At 41.6% G+C, this 24,660-nt stretch overlaps 1 protein-coding gene across 5 annotated transcripts in view; it reads right to left on the bottom strand.

The window, feature by feature from the left end:
• Positions 1-21,434, bottom strand: part of EHBP1L1 (EH domain binding protein 1 like 1) — a 135,434-nt gene extending 114,000 nt beyond the window's left edge. For all 5 annotated transcript variants that reach the window (XM_088442521.1, XM_088442525.1, XM_088442523.1 and 2 more), the window contains exon 1: positions 20,789-21,434. In XM_088442521.1, coding sequence (XP_088298647.1) covers positions 20,789-20,892 — 104 coding nt within the window. In that variant the 5' untranslated portion in view covers positions 20,893-21,434. The remainder of the gene's footprint in view (positions 1-20,788) is intronic.
• Between the last annotated feature and the right edge of the window lie 3,226 nt (positions 21,435-24,660).

Raw genomic sequence — 24,660 nt, 5'->3', positions numbered from 1 at the left:
TGTGCAGCCACAGCTGCATGAAGAAAAAGCTTCAGGGGCTCTTCTAAGCCCCCCTCTAGCAGGTGCCTCCGACTACGGCCGGGCACCAAACGAAACTGAGATGCCTTGGCTCGGGGGCGGGGTATAGGAGGGGGACCTAGTGCATCCTGGGAGGCTGAAAGCTTAACTCTTTGGTGCCCGATGACTGACGTCACACCTATACCCAAGGTATCCTGTGGATACCCTATGGACCCTGAAGTAGAAAACAATGTTTTTGACGACAGTCAACACTTTTGTGTATTAAATATGCAGAGGGAATTTAGGCCCTTTCATAAAGATGGCGCTATATATTACACGTTCTAAACAGTTCCATTTTAAACAAACACTGACCAATGTTTTTATTAAAGTTTTCAAGAGTTAAACGCTCTATAAGCAACTGTGTATAAGTCATCTATTGGGACTATTGGCAAAGTGAAAGAACACCCTATCTGGAAGTGAGAAAATGCTATTCTGTCCAAAGTTCTCTCTATATTTGTGTTTAGTACCAAAGCTGGATCAAGACGGATGGGTGGCATATTTTGGGAATGTGTAGTTTAATTTTATACAAAAAATGTTAACATTATTTTCTCATATTTGTTCTATTATTGTAACATATAGCGTATGTCTTAAGATTATATTAGCAGAAAATAAATATTTGTCATTGTTATATCACTTCAATTATTATATCACAATGTGACTGCTAATTGCCTTTGTATTACCAGTGTATCCTGTAATAGACAGTAATCCTATAGATGTGGATAGTGCAATTACACATTAGACAGCCTAAAGCTGGGTACACACTAGACAGTATGTCGTCCAATCCGGCGGATAGGAGCAACATATCGGGCACACCATCTAGTGTATACACGCTATGCGCTGATGATGCACGCAGGGCCCAGAAAAAAAACATGTGCAACTAGTGGCCATGTTGCTACACGGTCCAGTGCTGTTATTTGGGCCCTGTTTGGCAGAGACACTCCTGCTCCACTGCCATGTTGCTCAATGTCATGCTTAAGTAACAGCCATGTGAACATTGGGACTCTCCATGTTGTTATATGGGTATATTTACTAAAGTGTGGGTTTTTAGATGTGGAGATGTTGCCCATAGCAACCAATCAGATTCTAGCTATTATCTTCTAGAAGGTGCTAGATAAATGGTAAGTAGATTTTTTTTTGTTGCTATGGGCAACATCTCCACTTCTGAAAACCAGCACTTTAGTAAATATACCCCTTATGCTGGTCATACACTAGTATTATGTAGTACTATGCGATTCATCGTACGTTTTCCTTTGAACTCCCCGGCAGTCCCGACGGCATGATTTGGGGCTTTTTAACACACACGATCTGCACACGAATACGATAGATAATATGGGCTGCTCATCTGATCATTCGATACGTTTTAATAGCGGCGGGAGCGTGCATCAGATCGTATCCTAACTAAATGCTACACGATTTCCACACAATTCATCGTACGCCGTGACGAAAATCGGGCAATCGGCCCAAAATCACGCTAGTGTATGGCCAGCATTAGAGTCCCCATGTGAGGAATTTAGAAGGACTAGAGTGAGCTCTTTACGTCCCATAGGCAAAGCTGGGAGCCTAAAAAAAAAAAACTCATAACATTTTTGTCTCTTACAAGCTGCTTGATTGCTAATTATCACCCGTTTAAGCTGGTGACCTGAATCTGTACAGTATGTTCATCTTTTTATGCCGAAGAGTGTTTATATTCATGTTTTGTGGCAGCTGTTTTTGTTCGTGGTTATGTTTACTGATATTCAGGAACCTGTGGTTTATTCCAAGTAGCTCCCAAGCTCCACTGAAGGTCAGCCTGCTAATTCTTTTCTATGGTATCTTGAGCCTTAACATAATTATAAAATGTAGAGATTCTGCTATAATTTTAGTGCCAAAAAGTGGCATCTGTATTCTAGAGAAGTAATAGATGTGTGTGGTCCTTCGTGTTTTGGCTCTATATCATCGTGTTTTCATTTTGGCAAAACCACCCTCAAGTATTTTGGTTCGGTTTCAGTTTTGGATTTCTTTACAAATTGATAAAAACAGCTGAAATCATGTAACGGTTTTTGTCCTATAGCATTATTAACATCAATAACATTAATTTCTTAAGCAATCTATTGATCTCGACGCTTATTAAGAATGTATCAAGTAATACTCTATAAACCAATATGAAATACAAAATAGAGAATTATATGTTAGATTGTAGCAGCAAGTCCTTAAAACAAGGGATTTGTAAAAGCAACTACAATGCGCCAAGCAGATGAGCACGGGGGACAAACTGATTGCTGGTGCGATGTCAGCCCAGCTCCGGCGGCCGCTATTACAATACAGGAAGCCTAACTCACTAAGCGCCTTATCACTGTACATGTTACAGTTGCTAACAGTTACCCGCAGGTACTTTGAATTAATTTCACTGCGATCATTCAGCTTTTCCATTATTATTGATACTTCTGAATATGTTTATGGAACTTTAATTGGACCAGTCATTACGTTATTGGAGCCAAATATCTACTCAATCCATGAGTTCAATTAAGTGATGTGTGCACACACAAGAGACTTTTAAATTAGTGTTCTTATTATGCATTATTGTTGTATTATTATTTTTAAATATACTTTTTTATGCATATTGTGAGATATATATATTATTATTATTATTATTATTATCATTTATTTATATGGCGCCACAAGTGTTCCGCAGCGCCTTACAAAGTACAAAAACAAATTGTATACAAGTGACTTATAGAACAAAACAATACAGGACATGGATAATATATATTGCTACATTAGCGACCATATCACCCAGATAAGCAACAGAGCATAAGCAACCAAGTGTTAGGTGCCCTAGTGGTGAGTAAGAAGTAAATGACACTATAGTAAGGAGAAGCACAGGAGGGTAGATGGCCCTGCTCGTGAGAGCTTACATTCTAAAAAGGTGGGGGAAGACAAACTGGGTTGACACAGATGGGGACGAAGGAGCATGTAGCAAGGAGTTAGAATGATAGCTGGAAGGCTTTGATGAAGTAGTGGGTCTTGAGACTCAAGGGCTCAGCACCAGGCCCTTGTGGCCCAACTCACAGATGCCCTCCCTCATGCTGCAGTCATACCAGAGCTTTTGTTTCACCTGCGCAGGGTTCAGGTCATTCTGCGCCATTCCCCTTAGGGACTGTAACTCCTCCCTGAATGTCACCATGAACGACACCACTGACGTTTCAGTTTGATTCAGTTTAATCAATTTACCTTCCCACTCTTTCTTAACCAAATCTAAGGGGCCACACACCCTGCGCCCGTATAGGAGTCCAGAGGGTGAGAAGCCAGTGGGTTCCTGCGGCACCTCACGGTATGCAAAGTGGCGATGCGGCAGGAACCCCTCCTGGACTCTTCCCTGAGACTCCACGAAAGTCCTAAGTATTTGGTTTAAGGTTATAGAGTGGGAGTCAGAATGGGAGTATTCGGCAGTACCTAACATAGACACAACCTTCTCATCAACCTTAGGGGTAGACCCTGAAGCTAAAGCCTCCCCCATGTCTGGTTGTGGGTGACAGATACCTCCTTCTACCCTGTGCCTTGAGTACGGCACCTCACTCATGCCTTCTGGGCATTCCTGGGTCTCCAGCTCATCTGACCTGGTCTGAATCATTGCTTGTTCAGGTAGGGAGTACTTCCCTTTATCATTCTGCCCTGGCTCCATCTCCTTACACAGTATCTGGGAGTGATCATTGTCAATTTCTATCTCCCTGAGACCTACAACAGGAAAGGGAACTTTTGCAACCTCCATGTCAGTCATTGGAGAGAAAGTACAATCAGACACCACATTTTTAAAAAGTTGATCACCAGCCTGCACTTCTAATTCAAGGGGTAGGATCAGCTGTGACTCTGATACACCCTTCTCCCTCACAGGATCATCTAATGAATTGCTATCCAGCATTCCAGTCAGGTCCTTATCCAACAGCCCAGTGGGGGGGTGTGGCTTATGACTAGGTCAGTGGTGTGTAACAGGATCACAAGCTCAGCAGCAAGAAGTTTGAGGCTAAGGTTCTCTCTGTCATAGTTAGTTGGGGCTAGAATCCTTTCCTCCCCCTCATGACCCATCTTAGCACAGGGGTACATCACATACTGGGAACTATGTACTTTGGCCCTGATACCTGGACCATCAGTTGCCATACAAACAGGGGTAGACTCTAACACATTACTGACCCTACCAGATTCCATCTTGAAAACTTCCTGTCTTCCTAGATCTGCTGGAATGAGGGTCTCTGTGTAAGGGTGGTAAGACTTTGGGCACACAATATTACTGTCCTCTGTGACTGCTAGCAGACCACTGCTCATTCCTTCAGGGATTACTGCACAGCTCCTCTGTGCTACTTCCTCCCTGGTACTTACAATTATGGCAGGAGTCACATCAGACACACGTTTACACATTTCATTACCATCAATCCCTGGTACTTGTAATTTTTCCAGATCATTTGCTCCAGGGACTGGAGTAATTTCACCAGTACCATATACAGTGGGACACTCGGCTATGTCAGTAACTGCACCTTGTTGTACAACCCTGACATTTCTCTCCAAAGATATTTCATTTTCCACAAAAATTATATATATATATATAAATATTTGATTCATGATTAAAGCCTATATACTTTTTATATTTAACGGAGCCTTGACTGCTATATATATATATATATATATATATATATATATACACGTGTGTGTTCTGCCTTCTCACAGGAAAGAGTTCTATATTAGTGCAGTCTGAGGTCTAATAACATTAATTTCCTGTAATTTCCAATGTTGACCACCTCGCAGCACATGAAAACATGAGGAAGGAACTTAAATGCACTTCAAAACAAAGATACGGTTTTTAGAACTGAGTTCTGAACTTGCGAGAAGACCCGAGTCGGCACTCGGTTCTGCTTGGAGTCCCAGTTTTGAGATGTGCTTGGTTTTCAGTAAAACAAAACCGCTCATCTCTAGTTTCATTATCAGGACATAGCATATCAGGACATAGCATATTCAGTGCTGCAGCACACAAATACGGTATGTGACTCCACAGGAGAAGCAGACGCCAAAAGTGGAGAGAATTGGACTGAGAAAAGATGCAATGAGAGGGAGGAAGGGAGGAGGACGGATGGAAATATTTCTCAAGTTCACTGTAGAACTGGTTTATAAGAACAGAACTTTCTGCATTAGTGAGAAGCAGCCATCAAATTTGGATACCCACTAGATAGATTTATTAAATGATAGGCTGACTTATCTTCTGCCCCAAGGCTATAAGGACATTACACTATTAACCAGTTCAATGCCACAGTCTCATAACATCAATACCCCCGCTAAGTTTCCATAGGAAGATTCCATGTTGTAAACATCTGGGAAAAGTTCCATAAAAGGACAGGAGCAGTTAGAGAGGGGAAAGAGGAGAAAAGGAGATGGAAGAAATGGGAGAGGAAGATATGAAAACAAATTCTATAGTTTTGAAAGAACTGGCAAGAGCAAATATTATATTACTTATATTACCATTGTGCTAACATAAATTTGCAGTTAGGAAACTGAAAATTGCACTAATCCAGCCCTAACCCTTAGTCTGCTGCACATTGGCTCAGAGGAGAAAAATCTAAATAAATTATTTTATTTGAAATTATGAAAAATGCATAAAAAAAATAATCTTTTTATAACATTTGACAAACATATGTAGAATCAGAAAATATATAATGTGTATAAAACAAATACAAATTTGACAATAAAAACTGTGAGTGAACAATAAAGATAACTTCAAACTACTGGTGTTATGTATTTGATTTCAAACTTAGTGGTCTATTCATGATGTTAATTATCGGGGTCCCCGATAATTAACATTCTAATTCGATGCGAGTGCTGGAGTAATTCATCATTGCTCCGACACAGAGATAGTTGATCCGAAAATCAGCTGTCTCCCTTTCAGAGCAGTGATTCTAGTGCTCATGCGTGACCTACAGGTCAGGCATTTGCACAAGAGCCCCGACATCCGGCGGAAGGAGCCGGACAGGGGAGAACCCTCGTCGCAACCCGGTTGCGATCCACAAGCGGGAGCGAATACTCTCGAACTCAAGCTCCGAAAACATTATATTTTCGGAGCTTGATAAATTCTGTCCCTATACTAGTGTATGGGGAGAGCGGACCATTCCGCCAGAGGAAGGTAAGCAGCAGGTACCTTTTTGATGAATGGCCGAACACTTAATTTTTACAATTGCAGGTGAAAATGTTAATTTTCATCTGCTTTTGAAAAAATCAAATGATGATGAATAGACCACATAAAAAGCAAAACAAAATAACACAGAAATTAAAAAGACAACAAGGGGAAGGGCGGGGAAATAAGGAAGGAAAAGGGAGATAGACAACATATAACAGATCCGATCCAGAAAAGGGCAGTATCATACCATACCAGGGAGTTGTCTCTGGTAAGAAGTGGTAAGAGGAGTACTAAGGGTACTAGGTTGCATGAAATTTAAGTACAGAGTCATTGAGTAGAGCGGAAATATATTCCATTGACGCAGTAAACCATATCTTATTGATTAAATCCTGCATTGGAGGAGCATTTATTTGCTTCCAATTCACAGCAATCAAAAGTTTGGCTGCATTATAGTTTATTTTGGGATTTAGTGAGGGATCTGAGGTGCTTACATGGTAAACCAAGGAGTGGGTCCTTTGGAGGGGAGATACCCAACACCTTATTGATCAAACATGCATATAGGTCCCAGTATGGCCACATTGTCTCCAACATTGGTCTGATGATCCTGGAAAAATAAGGTGTAACCTCACTGGGACCATGAACCAACATGAGTACACTTTAAAGAAGTTTTCCTTTATATTAGTGTAAATAGATGATTTAGACACCCATTGCCTAATATCTGCCCAATCCTTGTGGTCCAAGCCAACTCCCAAGTCACGTTCCCTAGCCTGCTCAAAGGGTTCCTTGAACTCGGAAGGCAGGGTTGCTAGCAACAAGTATAGGAGTGAAATAGTACCCTTACGGCTGGGATCATAAATGCAACGCCATTCAAATGAGGTAGGTTGTCTACGTTTGTGAGGTTTAGTAAGAGAATTTATGAAACTATTGATTTGCAAATAAGTCAGAAGAGTCAGAGGGGACGGGTATTGTCCCAAACTTGCAAATAGCCTTCATGCAAGGAACTCCTTGTATCGAGGTCGGTCTCATATTCAGAGAGAGCCAGGGGAGAAAGCTCACAGGCTGGTCACCCGCCAGGTCATTCTCAAGAAACCCATTTTTTGCTCCCTTCCATAGTGTGCAGGACACAATATGGAAAAGCTGTGCTGTATGAAAATATTGTTCAAAGATGGGCAATCCTAAGCCACCATTAATCGTGGATTTTGCCAAACATGTTCTACGCAGTCTGGGTTCATTATTGGACTACACAAATGAACCACACAGCGAGATAAGACAATGGCACCTTTATTGGGACCGTCTGGAAGAGATATATTAATCTGGGCAAAATGTTCATCTTAATAGAATTAATACGACCGGTCCAAGAAATACAGAGGGGGACCATAAAAATTTAAATTTAGCAGAATATATAAAAAAAATTACAAATATTCCAGAGCACATATACAGTACCTAATACCAGAGATTCCTAAAATCTGCCATTATAATACAGGTTTTAAGAATATCCTTGCTTGAGCTCATATGGTTAAATCAAATTGACTGAGGTACTAATTAAGTCATCTGTGCTCAAGCATGGATATCTTGAAAACCTGGACTGTAAACAGGGACAAACGCAGGATGTTTCCAGGGGGGTTTACACACACACACACACATATACATATATGTACACACATACATGTCACACATCCCTTACACACAAATAGATATGTCACACATACATTACACTTACAGCAGCTGCGGGACGGAACCTGGAAGGCTGGCACCATGTCATTAGGCTCCTCCACTTAGTGGCAAAATGCCGCTATTCGCGGGTCAATTGAGAGGGGGCGGTGCCAAATGACGCAATTCTAATAGTATCGTGTCATATTGGCTCTGCCTCCTATTTAGAATTTAGAATACTTTATTGTCATTTACAGCTCAAGTGATGGTCAACGAAAAACCATACTTGGCACATTACCATATAAGACGACAAATATTAACCCGCGTACTGAGGTATTTTGCCGCAAGGGAGTAAAGGGTTAACATGGTGTCTGCTATTGAGGCTGCAGGGGGGGTTTCTGGGTATTCACAACCCCCCTGCGTGCGCTACTGGTAATGGCGGAGTTTGGGAACCTCTGCCATATACAGTGCACTATAAGGTATAACAGTTTTCAAATGTATTAATAAGTAAAGCTTGAAAAACAGCATGTTTGCTGTCAGATAACAGTACATAATCTACGGTGTATGTAAGGCCTTATAGAAATGCTGGAAATCAAGTTAAAACAGCTACATAGGACATTAATGGAAGCAGGCGCAAGTGAAATAAATGTAGCAATCACAACTCATCAGATCAGTGGTTCCCAAACTGTGCTCCGCGGAACCCTGGGGTGCCTCGGGACACTTGCAGGGGTGCCTCAGGTTGGTGGTCTAGCACCAAATAAAATTATTTATGGTAAAAGTTATGTAAATATGAGGACAAACAGAAATGCAAACCTGTCCCCCACTTTATAACTGACCCTAAGGATGACAGGTAAGCACAATTTACTTCACTTTACTACTTTACCATTTTTCTGAATTTCTCAATAACAAACTTTTGGCTTAGTGGTGCTGTGAAACCAAAGCTGATACTCTAGGGCGCCGTGATTCAAAAAAGTTTGGGAACCACTGCATCAGATGATTGCCTCATTTCATTGAACGTATCATAAGAGCAGAATATTTAATTTTCATACATTTTACTTCACAACTGTGTTGTCTCGATTTGAGGGCTCTGTCCAGCTATCATGATGAGGACTACATAGTACCGATCACCGGACACTTGGGGAAGGAATGTTTGTTCGGTCACTGGTGAGAGCTGCAGTTAAAAAGTGACAGGACGGGGACTGGAGACAAATAAGGGGCAGCTTTGTGCTTTTCAATTCTAGAAACACGACAGACGAGTGATCATAACCCCTCCATGACACAGACAGGCCCCCTCCTTAACGTGGCCATGTCCCCTACCCGATCCACTCCCCAATATTGGGGAGTATTGCATCACACTTAGCTAAATACAGTATCTATTTGGATTATTATCCCTTTTCTTAATGGTGCATGTCTTTTACAGAGACCTAAAAAGTATCTACACCACTAGTCTTTGCAAGATCCAGTGCAAAGGTTGTACTCATACAAAAACTGCTACTTCTCTTCCTCTTGCTATGTACAGGCTCTGCAGATTTACAAATTATGGAACTTTCCATGTGTATTTTTGTGAAGAGGAAGATGGAAGGAGAAGTTCTTAAGTATTTCATAAGTGTCTAAAACAAAGCACAAAAGAATACGGTGAATCATTTAAATTAAAGTAGGTGACAGCAGTAAAGTAAGTAGATTGTTGAACAGTAACAAAGTATGGTGGGAGAATCCAGAAGAAAGGGTGAAAAATGAGCCTGAACCAAAAACCTAGGATTTGGGGCAGAATGTAATGATCATGAAGGAAATAGTAGATGACGGTTAGGGGAGAAGAGGTACTGAAACGACAGCAGAAAGCTGCCAATGATATGCAGCCATGGCTCTCCGGCACAGTGGAAACAGAACAGTTGGAGAGGAAGTCAGTAAATAGCTCAGATAAGAGTTTGGAAAGAAAATAGAATGTGCAAACACAGAACAACTACATGAATGGTGCGTTAGCGCAATTGCACTCTGAGACAGACCCGCACATAAACGCCGGTCAGCAGCCATATCAATCGCGGTGCCTGAGGGCTGGTGCAGATACATGTTGGTGTTGATGTCACCAGTACTAAACATTCTGATTGGTAGATTGTGAATTCAACTCTGAAGTGGATATGTGCTTTTCACATTAATCGTGCCTATAAAATATGTTTTCAAAACTTGTACGAGAGGGAATACAGTATTATATTTTATCATTTAAATCAAACCTTATAGCGAAAGGGCTATCAAATCTAATATTACAAAACTCATCCTTTGCTCATGACCTCGTTGAATATAAGTGTATCAGGATTTAAGTAGGTCTGACGGGAACCTGGTGCATATGCTTGTGGTGCGTACAACCAAGTATGAGTCCCATGTCCCAATGTCACAGGATACAGCAGCAACAGAAGACTGGTGTCACTGGTACTTTAGGTGTCTGACAACAGAGATTTTTGTTGCCTCTTCTGCACCATAAAGTCTGAGACATATTATTGCTTTTTACTTTTTGAAAGTACATTGAAAATAAATGTATTGCAGACACTAAAGTTCACCACACTCCCAAAACTAAGCACCAGCCCTAAACTGTGTTTTGTCTCCTCTCTCCCTGTAATACATATTAGCAATACCTACCAACCTGTTGATATTTGTATTTTATGTAGAACGGTTGCAATTTATCAACAGTGACTAAGCTTGAGCTGTTCAGCAAAATAATATGGCTCCCTGCAATATTATCCATAGCCTTTGCCGGTAGCATTATGCCTCCATGCATGCAGATTTTGGAATTCTCTACTGCATATGTACATGCCCTTAAGGCCGCATAAGTCCAGTAAATTTTGTATCCGTTTCCATGATTTTTCCATGCGGGAGGCATGCATGCACTGTACTCAGCAAAACGGGTCCAGACATTTTTCGGGATGTCTTTGGTACATGTACTATCCTGAGCTGGGGATATGTGGAAAACTTAGCTGGGCCTGTATTTGCAGAATGTGTGTGAGGCTTATTTTGCAAAAAAAAAATGTGAATAGTAATGTATAATGGATGAGAGTCTGAAAGGAGGAAAAGGAAATTCTATGGTCGCAGATGCAATTTACAAAAAAGTAAAAAGGGTATATTTGTGTGCCATAATGTCTCAATCTGCACACTGATCAATGTGTAGAAGTCGGAAAGCAGAAATATTTTACTAAACAGGAACCATACTTCTATTTGTACTAATGGTTCCCACTGAAAGTAAGCACTAAAAACATACTGCACAGATACTGTATTATCACTCACGTATATAACCTGCAAATGTAATATATATGCTTCTAAGAATATAATTAAGGTGTTTGAAATTTTGTATAGTTAACATATGGTAAAAGAATTATAACAATACCCTCATTAAAATCACACAGTTTGTTTAACCCTGCGTCATAGGAAATCATAGGAACTACAAATTAGACAGTAATTCTGAAGAGGGGGATGGGTACGGGATGCCAGCTGTCAAAATCTCAATGCCGGCGTCCCCACAGGGTTAGGATACCGACACTTGTCAGCAGGTATCCAAACCCTTCCCCTCTCCCTACCCTAACCCTCCCTCCCCGATGCCTGACCCTAACCTCCCCCCCTAGTGCCTAAACCTAACCTCCCCTTCCCCGCACCCTACACCTAACTCTCCCCCCCCCCAGTGCCTAACCCTAACCCTCCCTCCTAGCCCGCTACTTACCTTCCGGATGCCTACTTCGGGTGCCGGCATCCCCTGTGATGGAGTACTAAAACATATTTGCAGTGAACTTCAATATCATTGCCCTGGTGTTTTCATGTTTAAGAAAGGTTGAACATATATTTTGAATGGGATTTCATATGCTTTGATTTATTTTTCAGATGCTTTTACCTGTTTGACAACCTTCAAAGCTAAGTAGAGCCTTTGAATCACTGTATTTGGGTCTGTTATTCCTTTTCTATCAAAGTTCTATGAATGGGCAATAGAACCTATGTTTAAGTGAAAATGAAGCATCCATTTATAACAGACTCTAACTGTATTCTGCATAATGCACTGTATTAAGCTAGTGGTACACGTGGTTTGAGTGCTCGTGTATCTCTGCCCCTGGAAGCTTGGTGTTTACATTTTGAATTTTCCAGCACAATGCAGGCATTGTAAACATTGAGTTCCTAGCACTGAAACACTGATACTCTTTATGAATGCAGCAAATGTCATATTTACTTTATGTTATTGACAGTTTGTTATTCAGTTCATATAGTCTTCCAAACAACTTTTGTTTTTAAATCAAATACATATTATCCACTCTGCAACCTAAACTCTCGCCTAGGGCCCTGTGGGTACAGATTACATTAACCTGGTTGTTGTTTTTTTTTGGGGGGGGGGGTTACAGACTGTGGGGGAGAGTGTGGCCCAAAACCAATGTCTTGCCTAGGGACCATGTGGTTTTAATAAAGCTCTTGCAGTAGGTGTGATTTAAATTATTGCCATATACTCTATACAGTCTGTAAGTCCCAGCAGTGACTCCCAGGTAAGCCGACTCTCAATTTGGATGTACTTTTGTATGTGCCTTTACCATGAGGCCTTATAATAGGCAATTACATGGCCCAGAGTGGCCACTGTTACCAGTATCAGAGAAGCCGTGAAGTTGGCCTGGTGGCTTACCATGTATTATATGCAAATGCATGCAGCAAATATCTCTGAATTTCTATTACCCTATAGTTTTCAGGTATTGTTGCAGGTACTGGGGGACACCCTCCATTCTGTTGTTTCTTAGTATGAACATCCATTTCATGCACTTGAAGAGTATTGCCAAATTGATTTGAGCAGCTTCCACTGTGTTATGTTTGCTGTAAGTAATAATTGTCTTGTCTTCTAAACACCTTTTTCAATTAAATAAATATCGCAGTAGGTGTGATACAAATTTATACCAATAACACCATATCTTTAATTTTAACAAAAAAATTGTTCGCAAACATGTTTTTCTGGGTTTTCTTGTTTATTATAATAGGCATTTTAATATGTTTTAAGTTACTTATTGCCAACTGTGACCATAAATAACATGCCTTAAGTCATTTAATTGATAAATATCACAAATAGATTATTAAAATTATGTACTTTAATCAAATTAATGCTGCAATATTTAATTTAATGTTGCCTAGTTTTTAAAAATGAAAAAAGTCTGAGGTTTACAAGAACAATATCCGTGGGTTTTTTTTCTATGGAATAATACAGTGCCAGTACTCACCTGAAGTTACAAGTTGATTTATAGTAGATCCCACACGCTGCATATCTGTTTAGATGCTTATTTTATTCATTTCTGAATTGTTTTACTGATTTCCGTAGCTAGTTATTAAAATTAATTAACATTGCCCAAAAAAAGGTGCTGATGCTGAGTGCCTCTGAGTACCACCAAAAGACCCCACTGATATCATAATAACACAACAACAGAACTAATACACAAATGTACACTAGTGAACACAGAGATAAACCGAGATGGTTCTGTAGGTGGCATAACCTAATTATATAAAAGTTATTGTAGCAAATATTGTACCAAATTCTGAATCCCAGAATTTATTTACTAAACTTTAAATAATGATTAAAAAAGCAAAAGTGATTGAGTCAAATTGTGAGTATTTTGCTCAATACTAAATATAACTAATGCTGGCCATACATATACGGTGTCGGCGCAATTCCCCGTTGTGGCGGCATCGATATGCCGATGAAAAAATACTAACTAGCCAGTTCCAGCCATTTTCGGACTGGAATTGAGACTGTATAACATGTTGGATTTCTCCAATAAAAATCTCAAGACAGCTATATTAACCTCTTCACTGCTGAGGGTTTTCTCACTCCTGTCCTGAGACCATTTTTTAACCTTGCACTTGTCACATTGACATATCAATAATCACAATGTTTTATATGCAATACACACACAAAATATGCCTTCTTCTATTTGGGAGACTTTGAATTTTTTACCATTTGTTATTTTTATTTTTTTTGCTGGCAGGAGTGCGCTCCTGTGCTGCTCCCTCCAGCATTTGACAGGCAGGACTGAGCCGGCAGTTGTTGGGATCTGATGTAGCTCGGTCAGGTGGGCCTGACCAACGTGCACTGCTGTACATGCGTGGTGCCTCAGTGAGTCTTTACTCCCTGGCTTTCCACAAGAACGAATGGACCCAGGACACTCTGACAGTATAGAGCCACCAAGAGCCACGAAGCTGGACCACAAATATACACTATACCACTATAGTCACTACCACACCCGGCACACTACGAGGCCCACCAACACCCTGAGCTCCAGTCTGCCTATATGTATAATATGTATAGCGCTGTTAAACCTGTGATCATTTGGCACTTATGTTCTTCCAGATCCAATAAATCTAAGAAGTGGTTAAGGTCTGCAACGTGTAGACTAACCACCACCACCGGCACCACCACAACATGCATCTTGGCCAAGCACATTATACCCTAGTTGAACTATTGTCTGGAGGTCTACTGCTCCCAGAACAATCCACTTTCGTAGTATAGTGACAGTCTACTCTGCTATCAAATCATACCTAACCTACGGTCACCCCTATACTCAAATATTTTTTGGTTCTTCTAAAACGTCAATCAAAATGGAACCAAAAGTTCCAAAAAAGATTTTCTTGTTTAAACTTTAACAAATGTGAACTAAAAACAAAATGTATTTTTTTTTTTAAACCCAGCAGATAAATACTTTATTGTTCTTTCCTTGGCATTAATTCACCTCTCCAAAATTGCAAAAAAACAACAAAACTGAATTCTGTGTGTAGTTTTCCAACTTGCTATAAAACAAAACTGCACTTAAATATGATAATGAAGTAATAATATGGAAGCTCAAGAAGCCTTTTTCATTTCATATGATGGAGGAGATCTGAGCTATTGATTCATCCCTCGCCCCAAATCTGGGGAAAATTGTAATTTGTGTGAAGTATTTCAGACATTTTCTGGATATCACCAGACAATAACTACTAAAGGAGAACATTGTTTGACCGGGGGGGATTTGCCTCTTTCAAACAAGGCTGGTTCCACATCTTTGAAAGCCAGTATGGGAGAGATAGCGCACAACGTGTTCTCCCCCATATACAATATGCAAAACCTTCTCCGAAGCACAGGGTTATATTGTCTGTTGATGCCCAGATAATAGCTGCTAAGGGGCCATATCATTTGAAAGTGAGGACTCCCCTCTCTCAGTGATCAACATAGATTAACTTTTATGGGAGGAACCTAGTCTAAAAGAGGAAACTTCCTTGTTTCAAATGATGTAGTCACCATCTTTCTATGGGTGGAAGGCATCAAAGCTATAAATGCAGTCAAACCCTCTAAAATGCAGTTTTTGGGAGTTTGACCGCATATTCCATATGCACCAAGCTAGGGACTGATAGGCAATGCCATCTATAGATGATGTTGTCTAATAGAACGGCTATGGACTTCTTTTCGGGAGACTTCCCCTAGAGGGGTCCAACAGGATCCCGCCCTGGGTCCCCCACGACTTGTGCATTTGCTGGCTGACAACCGTGCATGCGTAGAGGGACTCCCAGGTCATAAATCTGGAAGTCCACGCACCACAAGGGACAGCTCTTATTGAAAAATGCTATTCTTTGCTAAAATTATACAGTATTACTAAACGCCGATATTCCTGGGGTGATTGGCAATATGCATCACATCCAATGCCATGCTTGATGCATCCCGCCCTACGTGCCAACATTTGGGAGATATATTGAGTCCCTACCATCCTTTCAAAAGCATAGTTTATCTTCTACAATAGTGACATGGGGTCTGATTCAGTGATGGACGCAATGCTGAGGTTTATGCAGGGGAGAGATTATAGGTATCTGTGCATGTGTCTGAGCTGCGCATGCATCAAGTTTCATTACTGTTGTCTATCAAAGTGAGGATTTGTTCACAAAGTGAGTGCTAGGCAGGGAACATTTGTGGGTGTCGACTCAAATGCAGGTGTGTCACAGCGTTTTTTGAGGCATGTCTCAGGCTGCGACTGCAATACCATACGCAGTCAAAATGGCTCTAAAGGCTCAGTTTCTGAGGTCATTCTGTGCGACCATAGGGTTACTCAGAAGACCAATTATCGCCTGATCTGTGACCGATGCCATGACTTTGTACACAGCCGCTTGGATATACGAAGCCGCCGATAGGTATATAAATACAGATCCTGGTGGCTGCGACAATTACATATTTTCACACAGCCGCTGTGTAGAAATCTGCAGCAGTGGCGGCAGCATTAGCTTTCATCTCTGAATCAGGCCCATGGACTGCCTCCATCGCTGCCGCAACTTGAAGAGGTATGGGGTGTTTTCAAGGGGCCTTTTGCTGTGAATGATGAGAGGGATTCATCATCCATAGTTTACAGGTGTATGTGGACAACAAGTCTCATTGGTCATCCATAGTGAAGAGGTTAAAATGGAGAATAAATGCATTTGCCAAGGCCTGCCAATACAAATGCTGCTAATTGTGAAGCCTTGTTGGAGGAAGGCTATAAATGTATCTCTACCTCCCATTATACTAAAATACAACAGATCTTTTGTTTTGAAAAGGACACTTCTGTTCATCTAACAAAGGTTCTTGTGGCCGTGTGATCTGCAGAAATAAAAGAATGCCGAGCTCTATCTTAATGTAATTCTATTGCTAACCTTGATTCAGCCTTTATCTTTAGCATACAATCAAAGATAGGGGGATAATGTGGTAGAACAAAGAGGAAATATATGAATAGTGGATGTGTTTGCTTGTTCTATAGTAAGTTGTGCACCTTTTACTATAGAACCTAAGCTAGGTTACACTTTGTATACCCACGCATATCACATGCATTTCAAACACATTTTTACCAGCCTGATCTATTTACCCAAAATCAGATCCAAAATCCAATTGAATCTGGCATATTAGACAGCGCAGTTACAATTATAGACATTCCATAGGCAGATATTATAATAGTCTCCAAAGCTTTGCTAAGAAATGAGCAAAGGTGGCAGATGCCTAGGAGACCTAATGGGATTTGCAGGGGTTTGGAAGGTACTCCCCCACCTCAGCACTGGCAGCAGATCTGCAGATAATTCATCCTTCCAAATTTCCCTTAATGCACTCAGACATGACTTTGGATTATGGAATGTCAGCCCTGAACAATCATTATCGCAAATTATTCTAAAACTGTCTTGTGACCATTACTAATGTACACTAGTCATGCAGTAAACAGAGAGAGACTGAAAATAAAGATATATCATCCCCCTATGCTGTGACAATGCCCATGTTTACATCTGACGCGCAATGATACAGAACAACTCATTATAATGTTATTTGCTGCAAGTTAAATAATGTATTTGTATAACACACATTTCCCTTCTTTCATGCCAACCTTTCGTGCATTACAGAAGGCTGATATAAACAGTGATGACACGGTGACGTTATTCATGTTGGTTTGGGCATTAATTGCACCCCCCAACCTCTATCTGCACTGTTTGGAGCAGGTGAGAGAGAGACCTTCCTGTGACCCGGGGTTGAGACGACGCAGAGAACGTGCCTGAAAAGCGGGACTGTACCACCAAAATCGGGATGGTTTGGAGGAGAGTACCAATTGTTGAGTTATATTACATGTAGGAATACTGTAACCGACACTTCAATGCTTTCAGTATGGCTGCATTGTTATACCAGAGGGGAATATGATAATGAATGACAGTAACATTAAGGGCGGGATGCATGACGCATCACATTCAAGTTTTTACCAAAACCCAGATTTACATTTTCTGCTGCATTTGACTTTTTTTTCTCCACATAATTTACAAATATAATTTATTAAAATGTAACTCATACCCCTTTTACACCAACCGAATAACCCGGGTTATTGCCGGGTCGATGCTCTGTGTGAACGGCTCCCAGAAAAATTTCCCGGGTTGATTTATCCGGGAATCTTACTCGGGTTGAGAGCAGGGTTGAACACGGGTTGTTCCCGTGTCATGCGGCAGTGTGAACGGGTGCTACCCTGCTTATTTGACCCGGCTAGCTCTGAAAGATGCTGATTGGAGCTTCTGGGGCACTGGCAGATGATGTAATTAGTCAGTGCCCTGCAGAGAGATGCACATGAAGCCATCGCTTGCCTGCCTAACCTCCTGCACCACAGCAGCCTGACCAGCAGCCACAAAAGCAGGCAGGCACACAGCCTGCCACAGCCAGAACTGCAGCCTGCACCACAGCCTGACCAGCAGCCACAAACGCAGGCTGACACACAGCCTGCCATAGCCAGAACTGCAGCCTGCACCACAGCCTGACCAGCAGCCACAAACGCAGGCTGATACACAGCCTGCCACAGCCAGAACAGCAGCCTGTAGCAATGCTGGAAACAGTCCCCACCCCTCTCTTTTGTTGCCTTTTGTGACCATCTTTGTCAGACCTTAAAACAGACCATTTTTAATTACTTCTATAGAGAAAAGCAGGGAATAACCCGGGTCAAGTTGCAGTGTAAACGGGGTCTGAAGCCGAGTTCGACCCGGGATTGACCAGTGTTCAAATTCCAGGGTCGGACCCGGGATTTTGGTGTAAAAAGGGGTATAACAGAAAAATAGCAAATTAGTAATGTAAAATAATGCATATATACAGATTACCATCCATGCACGTTTGTCATGCTAGACCTGTGCCTGGGTGTCCTTTACACAAATTCGGGTATGAAACTATTAAATCACATACAAATATAGGTGAAAAAGGCAAAGTGCTGGATAATGTGCAGATTAGCACAGTTAATGTAATTTCCAAACTCTTCAATGTAGTTTAAACCCCCCCCCCCTTTCTGAAAAGGATAACATTTTTGATGACAGTCAGCCTACAGCAGACACCAAGCCAGAGCATGTCTGTCTCCAGCAGGATCAGTGATCGCTTGCTCAGACCTAGCAAGAACCTGGCTGAGTGGTATCATGGTCAAAGATTACAAAGGTCACTAAGGCCTGTTGTTTCTGTATATCACTAGTCAATAAAGAGCTGCTTAAACAAATAGTTTTATGATTGAGGGCCTGTAAATAAAGTTCTGTGTACTTTTTAGTTAAATACCTATTTCTACCTGATTACCACCCCCTAAACAGCTCACTGAAGACGTACATTTGTTCCCTTTTAGTGCCCAAACAATCGTTTGACTTGAACCAACATTGATATTTGAATGGCTCATATAGCCCAACTTATTCCCATTGCAATCTGTATGGAGCAATGTGGAGTAAGCCTTTGTGGCATTTAACGCATGTATCAGACTCCAATTTCCCTATAAACTGTAATATTGCAAGCAGGGCTCCCTTACCTTTGTTCCAATAATGCCATCATTGTACTGTTCTCCTTCTTTATAACACCAGCCAAAGCTTCTGTTATTGCAAGGGTGGTGTTATAGAATGGATGGCAAATCATGCAATTAATATATTTGCCCCCTCTCCTCACACTGGGGCATCTGCAGACAAATGCGTATGCAAATACCTCTGAGAAAATGGCATCAGCACCATTTTCCCAGTGATTTCTCTACAGCGCTTATCTCTCGGGAAATGGCGCCGGCAGTATTTTCCCAGTGATTTTATTATATAAGTATATTCAATGGGTGCAGGGTGTGCAGAGTGGGCCCCCCTTGACTCAGGGGTCCATGTACACCACACACCATGCACCCCTTATTAGAGATACAACAGTGGTATAGATAGGGAGTTCTATACTTACTAATAACAATGGGAGTTCTGTCATAAGAAAATGAAACATGATGATTTGGAATAGTGGCCTCTGGGCAGAGAATCATGAAATATCATAATAATTGTTCCTTAGGTAGAGACGTTAGATCTGATAGCAGTGTATCACAGCGATCAACCAGCTCACACTTGAAAAGAGCAGAGTATTCTGAGCCAAAGAGGACACAATTAGACACAATAAATCAGATTTGTGGCTACATTTATTTTAGGCTGCTCTAAAAATCAAATATGAAACAATAACCTTTGCATAAAACACTAAGTCAAATACATGGAGAACTAGGGCCTAATACAGACTGGAATGCAAGTCGGCGGTAAATGGTCCCGCATTGCATGCACTAAACTAAATGCATATTTTCACCCATACGCACAGGTGCCCCCGACCTCTATCCATGTGCTTAGTTTGATGCTTGACATCATCATTACCCACCTGCACCAGTCCTATAACGTCCATCTAAAAATATTTGTATTTATGCTTTTGTCCAATTGTGCATAGCCCCCAGTTCCTTCAAAACGTCCTGTGTGAACGTTGCCAACATCAAAACGCCATTCTACAGCTCAGTTACGTCCCTTCAGTCGCAACTGGTGATGCGATTGAAGTGAGCATGTCTCTGGATTGCTTGTACTTGCAGATAATTGGTTCTAGAGCGTGCACAGTACAAACACACGCAAGATACTCTGCAAATAGGCATACAGTACGTTCAGCTCTGCATCAGCCCCTTATTATCTAAGCTGTCACCAGAACCAAGGCCCAGCAAAGAAGTCAAATATAGCGATGACACTTACTAAGGCTCATGATATCCCTGACAGAAAGAGCCTCACAACCTGCGATGTATATTGCTGCATAAAAATATAATCCATATATATAATCCATGCAATATAAAGGGTAAGGTACAGTTCCAGCCTGCATTGTAATAATGTATAATGACAAACAGTACCATACATATGTACACTGCTTAGACTAGTGATTTTTATACAGAGACATGCAGCTGTCACAACTCAGAACGCTATATATTGAGAACTCATACATACAATAACATTACTAATGCTGTACTTTCCATTAGAAAGCAGAATGAGCACCTATACTATACAGAAAAGGTGCAGGCATATCACATTACATATATCTCCTTAGTGTATGTGACAGTGCATGAAGAGACAGCTTAGTTCTGGCCCTATGCACTCCACTTTACAGAACACTTTAATGCACTATAGATAATGTTACAGTCATCTCACCATTTCTGGGTGCACTCTAATATTAGTTCCTGGTAAGAAGCCACAAATTGGAAACGGGATGCTCTCTTCCCAGTCCGCTGCAGTCTTTTCCATACTGAAGTCATGGTTGTCTCTTAGTGTCAGTCTCTGGTACACTCCAGCATGATCATGGGTGAAAAGAAACACTCTCTCTCCTTGCTGGTGACTCAGTTGTGCTCTCTCTTCTTGCCTCTCCCTTCCTGTATGCTTTCTCAGTATGTCTCACTCACTATTTATGTCTGTGTCATTTTCTTAAAATATAACATTTACTTTTTTAATCTATCCTCATGTTCTCTCTATTCTTGATAAAAGAGCCATTCTTATTCAGTGCAAGGAGTTTTTACCTCACTTTTTCAGTGATTCCCCCTGTCAGTCTGTGACTGCTACAGTCACAGTGTTTCCAAGTAATTATATCTGCCTGCCAGTGACAGCTTGTTTCACTTTAGTGCAGTAACTATCAGTCCCTTTCAGGCTACTTCTTTCCTGTTTGTCACTGACAGCTTCCCAGTCACACTCTTCTTAGGTGTCTTTTTTCTAGGCTGCCTCTCAGTCTAAGCTCCTGTCTCTGTGTTGTGACTTTCTATGTCTGTCTGTCTCTTTATCTCTGTTACAGTCTGTCTCTCTGGTCTTTCCCCTGAGTTGGAGACAGCCTGTTCCCCTCAGCTAAGCAGAAGTAAAACTTCTTTCAAGGAGGAGGGAGGGAAGAGGGTGTGTCTGATTGTGTATATATTTATATACAGTATATACACATACAAAACTGTCTCTGTGCGTGTCTTTCACTCTATGCATGTGTATAATAAATAGGTAAATAATACACATATACAATTGCACAAGTATAATACTATTTTCTTTAGGAATTTGAATAAAATGACATCTTATAGTCTTCCTACTAGAAATTGGTGGTTCCTGAATTCTGTGAAGTCTAACAGGCAGACTCAATTAACCGTGGTGTTCCCTCGCTCGGTAAACCCGTGGCTAATGAGAGCTAACCCATAGAGTCGGTGTTAAATGCCCAGAATCTATGAGATACTCCGCATGTTAAGCCCCAGAGGGTGCATTTAACGCAGATTTTTCTCGCAGCTGCGCACAAGGCAGCGACACTAATTGAATCTGACATGCAGTGGCACTATCCACATAGGTAAATTAAATATCATTAAGGTTTCTAGAGTAATGTGCCTGCATTAACCTTGCCTTATTTTTTGGGGCACGTCTGCCTCTTTCACATATGTTTTGCCTAGTAAAATATGTCCACACATTGGAGCCAATTATTGCATGCAAATGGACACACAGCAGCAAGTTTTAGCGGGTGCCAGTCTGCAAGTTTATGTACATGCCACTCCTCCCTGTGTGTAGATCTGTGCGGCGAATATGCAATGACTGAGATGCCCACTTTTACTGCCCGTGCAGACTGTAACAACGATTTGTGTGTCCTTATATGCCACCATCAGTCACACCACAGTTACTCCATCTGACCATGTTCTACTGTGGCCTCCTATGCTTGTGGCTGTGAATGCAGCCGCTTGGATTGACCATTTTTGCGTGCACTACTAGCCACATCCCAGTCACCGCCCAGGAACGCCGATCACGTTTCCACAAAATTTCTGATACCGTCTGACCCGATGGCAACAGCAACTTTGTGCGTACACTGTGTAATAGAAATGGCCATCGATAATTCAAAATCATCAATGGTTTTGACCGATGTCAAATGCTTCTTCCATTGATGGCAGAGAGCCAATGGTTCTTATCCCTCGATGGATGTGTGGGAGCAATGTTTTTTTTTGTCCTGGACGGGATGGAGATTAGCCCTTCCCCCGGCACTTGCTAAGCGCCGCCCAATTTTTGGCTGGCTCGCGGCCCGCTGTGCCCCCAGAGGCTGTGGTCATTGAGAGGTAAAAACCATTGATGGCTTACCATAGTAGGTTTGTGTGCCATCGTTGGTAACCACGGATGGACCTATCGATGGAAACCATCAATGGACACACCACCGATGGACATCCCTACTGTGTAACGCATGCGCCAAAGGAATTTTCAGAAATTTTTGCACATGCGCAGTTGCAAATACTCACCAAAGTGAACATTGGCACTGCATGTGACTCAGAATCAGGCCCATCATTTCGGAGGGAGCTCAGTACTTCTGATATTTGGAGCTGGTAAGATACTATTGCCGTTATGATACATCAGGCAAGATCACAGTATCATGACAAATTTAAAAATTTTAAATTATGTTTTTCTAATTAAAACTGATGCTCCTAATGTCTGGAGTCCATCACCATCTTCAAACTATTGTTATAAGTTCATTGAATGCCTTGCCACCTGACAACAGCTAGTGGGGTATGCAGCAAGTCACCCAATCGCAGCTGTCGGTAGGGGAAGTGAAAGAAGCGCCAGTTCTCATCCGGCATATTCAGAGCCGGCCCTAGGCATAGGCAAACTAAGTAAATGCCTAGGGCATTTGGAATGCCTAGGAGCATACAAGCCCGCCTAGGGCCGGCAGAGGTTTGGGGCTGGCACTGAGGCACCTGCTGCCAGCATCCACTGTTTGCTGCTGCCAGGCCTTATCGGAGCCATCAGCTGAGTTCCGATCGGGCCCTGCTGCAACAAACGGTGAGTGGGCAGGCAGCAGCGGAATAGCTGGTGGTGGTTGCGGGGACGGGGCACCTGGATGGTGAGGCTCTGCTAGTGGTTTGAGGGGTGCTTTGCATGGAGCGGGCAGAAGGGTTCTGTATGGTGGGTGCTGTGCTGGATGGAGATTGTTGTGTAGGGGAGGGGTGATGGGTGTTGTTGGTTGCCTCTGTGATCTGTGGTGATGGGTCCTGTGCTGTGAGACAGGGAGAGGGGTGCTGGGTCAGAGACGGAACTAGTGGCAGTGTAGTGGTACATTGCACAGATCTAGGCAGGCCGCAATGAAAGAGCCCACAGCAGGCAGTAGTATAATGAGTCTGACTGACTCATTTTACACCGTTCACCTCTGTGCCGCGGGCTGTAACAAAGAAGGATGCCTGGATAGTTGTATATTTTGTGGGCTTAGCAACTGTTTCTTTAACAATGAAAAATAAGCCATGTTATTTTTATTCATTTATTATTATTATTACCAGATATTTATATAGCGCACACATAATCCGCAGTGCATTACAGAGAATATTATTTTTGTTGTGCATGTATATAAACACTAATCTTGTGGTGGGATTATAGGCACCAACAAAAATCTTGCCTAGGGCATCAAATTGCTTAGGGGCGGCTCTGGGCATATGGTACATGCATGTATTCTGTGTATCACATGCACACCAACAATAACGTCAGCACACCCACAGCTCAGATTCTTCTTCAGTACAGAAATGACGGATGCTGTGTCTGTCTCTGTAACAGACTCTTTACAGCTGTCTCCAATTGCCATAAAAATATTAATTAGGAGAACTACTAAAAAGAACTATATGACAATACAATTATCGGAACACCGGCGCTGTAACTATAATAACAAAAATAATAGTTTTCTGAAATCCTATTGATATATTATTTGTATTACTATAGTGACAGCACCAGTATTCAATCATTGTATTATCATATTGTTCATTTAAACGTGTGGGGCACTTTTTGTGTTGGAAAGGCAGCAGTAACACAGGAGTTCATTGCTAAAAACTACTAAAAAAGTATTTCTTCATCATATGAACTTATTATTAAAGAATAAAAATTCCCATTTAGGGAAAAAATTCATTTGGCCACAAGACAAATTGTCCTCGCGATGCAAGGAGGTTCACAAGTGCCTAAACAGAGGACAAATAAAAACTTTTTCATGTAACCTCACCACAAGGGTGCTTGTTCAGCCCCTTTCCTGGCATTACCTATAGCCTGATACC

The sequence above is a fragment of the Taudactylus pleione genome, unplaced genomic scaffold (genome assembly GCF_031769625.1).
Source record: "Taudactylus pleione unplaced genomic scaffold, aTauple2 ptg000313l, whole genome shotgun sequence".
Lineage (NCBI taxonomy): Eukaryota > Metazoa > Chordata > Amphibia > Anura > Myobatrachidae > Taudactylus > Taudactylus pleione.
This window is presented reverse-complemented; position numbering and strand designations above follow the sequence as displayed.